Source organism: Branchiostoma floridae, chromosome 9 (genome assembly GCF_000003815.2).
Source record: "Branchiostoma floridae strain S238N-H82 chromosome 9, Bfl_VNyyK, whole genome shotgun sequence".
NCBI classification, from domain to species: domain Eukaryota; kingdom Metazoa; phylum Chordata; class Leptocardii; order Amphioxiformes; family Branchiostomatidae; genus Branchiostoma; species Branchiostoma floridae.
This window is the reverse complement of record NC_049987.1, coordinates 7,967,433-7,975,406: the sequence shown is the minus strand read 5'-3', so window position 1 is coordinate 7,975,406 and position 7,974 is coordinate 7,967,433. Positions and strand designations below refer to the sequence as shown.

At 41.6% G+C, this 7,974-nt stretch overlaps 1 protein-coding gene across 2 annotated transcripts in view; it reads right to left on the bottom strand.

The window, feature by feature from the left end:
- Nucleotides 1-1,791: 1,791 nt before the first annotated feature.
- The window catches only part of LOC118423065 (C2 domain-containing protein 3-like), a 40,480-nt gene continuing 34,297 nt past the window's right edge, over nucleotides 1,792-7,974 (bottom strand). For both annotated transcript variants that reach the window (XM_035830972.1, XM_035830973.1), the window contains exons 33-38: nucleotides 7,483-7,610; nucleotides 7,003-7,163; nucleotides 6,403-6,603; nucleotides 4,346-5,659; nucleotides 3,779-3,911; nucleotides 1,792-2,032 (exon numbers count right to left, since the gene is read on the bottom strand). In XM_035830972.1, the coding sequence (XP_035686865.1) occupies nucleotides 1,862-2,032; nucleotides 3,779-3,911; nucleotides 4,346-5,659; nucleotides 6,403-6,603; nucleotides 7,003-7,163; nucleotides 7,483-7,610 (2,108 nt within the window). In that variant the 3' untranslated portion in view covers nucleotides 1,792-1,861. The remainder of the gene's footprint in view (nucleotides 2,033-3,778; nucleotides 3,912-4,345; nucleotides 5,660-6,402; nucleotides 6,604-7,002; nucleotides 7,164-7,482; nucleotides 7,611-7,974) is intronic.

Sequence of the window (7,974 nt, the reverse complement as noted above, 5' to 3'; positions counted from 1 at the left end):
GACACTGACTCACATCTTGTAAACAACTTTCAAGACTCTTCTGAGTATGGAGTTATTTAAACCCCTACCAGCAATACATGACAATACACTGTAGACTGAGTAAAACTATGTTTTATCCGCGGTCGAGCCGTACCTCGGGCGATACGGAATGCCCCGTGTTGTAATCTATTACTTTTACAGCGCCCCAAGGAGCCTGGTAGAGGCTAAGACGTACGTACACGGACTTGAATATATACGCACGCGCGAACCCACCTTAACAAAGGCTATACGACTTGGCTAAAATAGCCTCAAGACAAGCGATCACGCAGGTATTCAGTTTGATCTTATGTGCGACTTTCCCTGATGCGCTTTGACCTTATAATATACGGCTTACCTCACCTGCACAGCACAGTAGTTAGGCGGGTTAGACAAAAGTCACTCCGTCACGGATCAGCGGGCATTACCCGTCTCAGATCGAACACAGAATATACTCCTGGTGTAAAACTGAAACGCATCATCACGACACCGGTTATGTTCAACATCATATATTATACAGATCTACGTTGTACCAGTAAAAAACCTGCAATTTGCTACAAAGATGACATACTAGAGTTCGGGGACCTCATACCTCCATGAAATATTTATTGCTTTTTTGTGGATGGTATGTATGTTTACAGTCGGTTGTATTTGAGAGTAATGGTTATAAATGTTATGGGAAAGTAGTGGTGTATTTATTTAATGACACAGAGGATGTCCATCTGATTAGTAATTATTAAAATGTGACACTTAATTGTGTAATGTGCATTTAAGAGGTCCACGGCATATGGTAGCGTGGTGTTCCTTAAGCTTGATGTTTGGCATTTAAACTGTCTAAGGTTGTCAGCATTATTGAGGTTCGACTATGTGCCTCAGAGCGGTGTGGTGGGAGGAAGTTGGGAAACTCAGAAAGAAGAAGGGATGTGGCCAACTTTAGTCAGATGGTGATTTGATTTTCCACCAATATGTCATAACATCAGCTGTTCACACGGTACAAAAATGAGATGCACACTTTCCTCTGATAGCCCTACATCAACTGTAAGATGAATACTTGGCGCCAACCCCGTCTGCTAAAAAACAAGTACCATTGGCTACAAAAGAGACAACAACTGTCCCTTATCGTAACGAAATCAGAACATCTGTATCGCCCATAAAACTTCTGACACCCAACCCATCTAAGATGAGAGGACCTAATGGCATTTTAATCACCATGTCACTCAAATCAGCAGTACAGTATGTGAGACATCCAAGTAACTACTGTGCCAAATGTTACAAATATTTCAAACAGTCCTAAGCAGACATAAATAAAACTACTGGGGGTTCCCCAAACAGCTGTCACCTCACTATCTGCTTGCAGCTAAGCCCATTAACAAACACATACAGCACGATGCCTGTACCAATATATCTCAAATATAGGGGTGATTTCTGATATTATTACATCGATTATAACGACAGATACGGCTCCCAAGATCTCATCGATTCGAGCTTTCATCACACCCCACCAACACAACAAGTATGAAACCAATCCATCCAGCCGTTCTTGAGTAATCATCTACACAGACAGAGACACATAACAGAAAATATAACCTCCATTCCATGACATTTCATGGAGGTGACAAATGCAGCAAAAAGAAGTCACTGCATGGGAGTGCTTTAATAGCTAACAAATAAATGCAGTAGAAAGAACATTTAGCCATTATTGAACGTTCAATATAGCACATGTGTGATAAGCTTATTTACACAACTAAAGGTTATGTCAATGAGTATATTTACATGTTCTGACTTGCAACACGTCCAGACAGTGCCCAAATATTACAGTTGCCATAGAGATAATTCTGATCACTTCTTATGATGCAGCAAATTTGGAGGAGAATATCTTAGCGATCCTTTTGGCCTCCTCTGCTGTGGGAGCTTGTCTGTTAGGTGGTCTGTGAAGTCGCTGTGACCTTTGACCATTCCTTTCAGCCACCCTGTCATCAAGGCCTGTCTTTGTAACATATGCCCTCTGGCTTCCATCCTGTGTGTTTTATGACAAAGAGATGTAGTTTAGAGGGACGAATTAACTATGATATCCTGGTATCCAGTTGTACCATAGCTCTTGATGGAGAGGACTAACTCCAATAGAATTCAATCCAATAAGTTACCCTTTCATCATTCAGCTGAAATGCAAAAGTCCAAGCTGACATATACATAATGAATGTACAATATACCTGTATCTGTATCATACATGATACATGTGGGTAAAGACAGTTCAATAAATGTGGCTTCCACTGTTCAACCGTATTCAAATTTTTAGCCCGAAATAAAATTATATTTTAATGTCTCCTTGTCTGACTCTTTTGTTACCAGGTCACTGTTTTTTTGCATAAAGTACAGACTTAAAAAAAATGAAATTAATAAGGTGATTCAAGTAGTTACAAAAGTCAAGTGTAGATTGTACTTAATTTGAAAAATTGAAGCTCTTGCCTGGACAAATGAGGAGAGAACCTCGAACCAGGGACCGAGTGAAACATGGGAATGCGAACGAATGTAGTTTGCAACAGCACCAAAAGATCCATAAAATTAATGTTTTTGGAAGAAAAATATACACAAGTGCTGGCCAATCACCTTGCAAGGAAGATCACGAGTGCCCGATCCCTGTCTATAATGACCATGCCATTTCTAAGCCTGTGGTGACAGCGATTTTTTTGAGACAGATACTTTGAATTTATCCCATTCTAAACGTGTTCAAGATTGGTGGGGAAGAGGGTGTACTTTATTTGTCAGTTTTTCTATTTTACTTTTCAGTCTTGCAGGTTTGTCAGTGTAGTGTCCCGAGTTGGTGGTGTATACTTTAATTGAGCATGGATATATACTGTCCTTGAATTGAGAAAGTATGGTATGTGTTTACTGAAAGCAGCTCCAGGGCTTATGCTGAGTAGTATAATACATGTATGCGGGTAAGGTCAGTTCTGATGATGATTGACATTGCATTCTGAACATTTAAGATTATGTAATGCCAGAGTGCGCCCACAGAGAAACTAGAGAGAGTGGAAAAGGCTGATAGTGATACTGGATGCCACCATAGTGCCATCCCCCTCAGACATGAGGATGGGAGTGGGCATGGTAAGGCAAGGAAGCCTGCTGCTAAAAAAAAAAAAAATTTAACGGTTCTTGGTGGAAGTCAATGTGCAGATGTTGGCACATCAACGCACCAAATCCGTAGTGTGTTTTTGGCACACAGACAGATTAGCCGAAGAGGCTCGGTGGGCATCACTCCACCGTAAGGAAAAGTCGTGTAAAGTGCCTTTCCCAAGGGCACAACGTCGGGGCATGGTGGGAATCGAACTCGGAACCTTTTGATTCAGAGCCGAACGCTCTACCAGTTACGCCACGCCAACGCCACTAAAACGTACATGTAAGTTATCATGTCAAGAAAAAACACACATGCAAGTCTGTCTGAACCACATGTACGTGACCTGCACACGTACGTGACCTGCAGAACAATGTAGAGGTCTGCATACTGAACAAATTGGTTGACATAAATTTTGCATAGCACAGTTTCACCTCATTAAGGTCAAAAGGTGAATGGGCCATCAAAAGGTGCTCTGTCATGGGTATTACAAGAAGGTTAATCAGATGCAAGAACGTGGAATTACACATGGCTCAGTTGTATCAGTTACTGCCTGTATACTAATTGTGCACTCACAAAGAAATATCCTCAGGCTTAGTTCATGTACAAAGAATGTAAAAAATGCTGCCCCTGTACAATCAAGGAACTGACCTGTACATGTGCAGGTGCACCCCTTGGCTGGGGTACGGCTGCTGTGGCTGATCGCAGGGCTCGCATGGACGCCTCCAGGTCTTGTGGGGGGAGGAAGAAGTTGGGGACTTGTACTGGCATCGGGGGAACACGACTGGATAAGGAGACTTGTTAAGGAGAGCCTTTAAACATAATCATCATACAAAAAAAGGAAGAAACATGTTCACAGTAATCCCTTGTGGTTAAACAGATATAACAAGAAAGTTGAAGACCTAGTATGTTTTCTTATAGAAATTTTTGAAAATTGGTGCTAGACTGAGGAACACCTTAAAGTTTATTGTGTTGTTCATGTGGTTTGGCAACAAACAGATACATGTATAACAAGAAAGTTTCAGACCTGCATGTATATAAAATTGGTGCTAGATTTAGGAACAGGTCCTTTATTGTGCTGTACATGTAACTTGACAACAAAGTTGGTTTGACTGCAACATTTAAATCTCCTGTTCCCTAAGTGAAGATAATAGCAGTAGCAAAGATTAATATTATCAATGCAAACATCTTAGAATGATGATTTCATGTGAAGGATACAGCCTTGGTTGGCTCCTGTTATCCTCTTCAGCTGATCCAGCCGAATCATTTTCCTTGTCACTCTCTCTGCCCCTCCTGTGACTGTCTTCCATCCTCCTGTTCTCCGATGTCTGAGGGACACTGGTTCTACTCCCATCACTGCCCATGGAGTCTGTCCTGTCTCTTGTTTGCTGATCATTTACATGATTTAAAGAGTCCATATCATCTGGAGTCAGAGGAATAGGAGAAGGTAATGATCCAGAACCTTCAGATGACATTGACTTTGTCCTTTCCCTGTTATGTTCATGATCAAACATGGATAGCGCTTGTTCTCCAAGGTTGTTTTGTTCTGGCTCGGCTGGTTTTTCAAGTGGGAAACCCTCATGGGATTGATGGGAGTCCTCATCAGACCTCACTACTTCATGAGTCGTCTCAAAGATGTCATCAAGGAGAGGATCTCTTTCTGGAGCAGCAGGAGGCGTTTCTTTGGCTGAATCGGTAGAGAAAACTGGTCCTTCTAAACCTCCATAGCTGAATGACGTGTGGGGATCATCTAAAGGAAGAGAATTACCGGGAAAATTTCCATTGTCTTCTGCAAGTCTGTCTGTGGGTGCTATCTCTTGTTCCTGTGTACCGGCGATTGCTTCTGGTGACCAGTTTGCAAAGTGTGCTGAAGAAACATCATTCAGTGGCCTGACTGGAACAACATCCTCCTCATCTGCATCACTGAACTGGATACTATCTTCCCACTTGATGGAATCGTCCTCAGAATAGGATAACCTTTCACCTGCGTGTGGTCGATCTCTCTGTGACCTATGACCTTCAGCACCTCGTACATCTTCTACTGGGACGGTAAAATCCTGACCTGTCAGCTGTGCATGATGGGATAGCATTGCATCTTGAGACTGTTGGAGGGTGGGCTGAGGACGTTGAGAATGAGTCATTCCTGTATAGACACCTGGTAGTTGCTCATCTTGGCTTTCACTGTTGGCTTCTCGTATTGCCCTTTCCAAGGAATTAGACCTGAACAAACCACCAACAGCCTTGTGTACTGTATCTAAAAGAACGTCATCATCACCGTTGTGGTCATGTGGTGTGTTATCTGTTTTGGTTGGTTCTTCATGTCCTACAGGTACCACACCGTCACTTAAGTCATATGTCCTCCTCAGATGAGATCCATTCTCTGGGTCATCATCTCTTCCATGTCCGGACAAAACTGAACTTGGCAATTCAACAACTTCATGTGGTTTTGTAGTGTCTGTGGTCTCTGTGCTTTTGCCTGTCAGAAGATTTTGCATCCTTCCCTTTAGCTGGTCTAGCTCTTCCATGTTCTTCCTAAAAAAATTCACAAGTCAGGAAATAAAGAGTGAATAATTGAAACATTGTAAGTATTGCAATTAGTAGCAATCAAATTAGTCTTCAACTCGCAAACAACATGCTACAGTTTCCAACTTACATTACAAAAAATCTCATAATTCCACCAGATACTGACACATGAGAAAAAACACATGAATTTTAAAAGATTCAAAGAGATGTGCCAATGCAGCATCAGTATTTCCGAGGTATGTACACTTCAGATACAAATGTCTGAAGGTGTTCAAAACAATCTAGAGAAGGCCTCTATTACAATGTTTTGTTGATGAGGCTATATTAAGGCACCTGGTGGCATTATGAGTGGACTGGTGATGTTATATCAGGGCTCGAAATACTGGGTGCATGTGCACCCAGGTGCACCCAAAATTGGAGCTGTGCACCCAATTATTTTCTGTGGGTGCACAGGGTGCACCCAAATATTTTCTTACGTTTATGTATGTAAAAATATCAAAGTATACGGGTATACATCATATTCTTGACATCTAACTTAGTGTTAGAAAGATAATAAAAATGTCTGTCATTTTACTTGTTTAAGAAGTTGATAGCTTGTAACTAAGTTTTATTATTAGGTTATTACTTAAATCTAAGTGATGCACCCAAACATTTTTTGGTGCACCCAATCTTTTAAGCTGGGTGCAACAGTGCACCTAATCACAAAAATGAATTTCAAGCCCTGTATATCGAGGAGGTATCTAATACACTACCTTAGATTCTGCAGTAGCAGTGACCTGGATGTTTCCTTGCTGTCCATGAGCTGCGTCTCTTTGTCCCCATCTACATCATGCCTGTCTGCCTGATGTGGTAATATCCCAGACTCCTGCCCATCCTGCTGCTGTTCTTGCAGACTCCTGTGGTACTGTCTTACATTCAGGTAGTGCTCAGCAAAGTGCTTTGGTCTACTTGGACTGTAAAGATAGGATAGAAATTGTTTTCTTGAGAACTGCAGTGGAATCAATGTCTGCAATGGAGTGAAAGAGTGACCCGGGGAAGATTACATCATTAGAGCACAGTAACAGTCAAGACAAACAGTACCCTTTAAATGTCTGATGTTTTCTATATTTTTTCATCAACCCCATACTCTTTTAATCAAGCTCATCTTAATCCAATGATACTACAAGGTCCGTAAATCAAAAAGCACTTAAAAGCATATTCTGTATAGTATGATATTAGTGTTTGTTGTCTTGAGATAAAGAAGAAGACTATGTTGATGAGGTTCAATAATTATTGAGACTTTATTGAACCCTTTGAATGCTACTGACAAAGTTTGTCAGATAATCCGCAGGTTGAAGGGTTAGTGTACTGACCTGTGGAGCTTCACAGCTTGTTCTGGGTACCTTGCGATGTGGCTGGGGAACATGGGATAGGCAGCAGTGGTGGTGTAGCCATGGAGACCAGACATCAGGGGAGGGTGCATGCTGGGTCTCTGCCGGCTCGGAGAAACTCTCTCCTTGGGCATTACACTGACCTGGAGGTTAAGAATCATAAAAACTTATTTCACTAATAAAAGAATAAGACTCTATTTTTCAACATAGTTTCATCCGTATCTACACAATCATGATACCCCATGTTTATAGATGGATAAAAGAAAAAGATGTGTGTGTGCTTCTGTAACTGTGTGTGTGTGTGTGTGTGTGTGTGTGTGTGTATTACCTTCCCTTAGCAATTCTTGCTACTACACCCTTCTTAGCATACTTTCTATCTGTAAATCTGGCAAAACTTGTGGCCCTTAACACACCAGCTTAATGTTGCACTATCGTAACAATGATTGATGTTAACAAGTGTACCTTGATCTGTCCGTGGCAGTGCCCATTGAAGTCCATGATGTTGTACCAGCCTGAGATGAAGTGCAGACCTGCTGACAATGTAGACAGGTCCACAGAGGCAAAGCCAACCACACGGTCCTGTGTTACATCTGGAACACAGGGAGAAGATCTACATCATGCTTGATATGAATGATAAACACAACTGTAAATGCAGAAATGTTCGCGGTGGATTAATGTTCACGGTTTTCGCGGCGGCCGCTTCACCGCAAATTTAAAACCACCGCGAATATTTTTTCTAATAGTAAGAGACTACAGTGCATGGTGCTACCGCGAAATTAAAACCACCGCGAAAAGTCCATTTTCCTGCTACCGCGAAATTAAATCCCCGCTAACTTAAACGCATTTACAGTATCTTTTCAGTTATACAGTCATACATGTACCACCTCTACATAAGGACCACCTGCTCAATATGACCACTTTTTGGTCCCTTCATTAATTTCTCCCATTAACTTA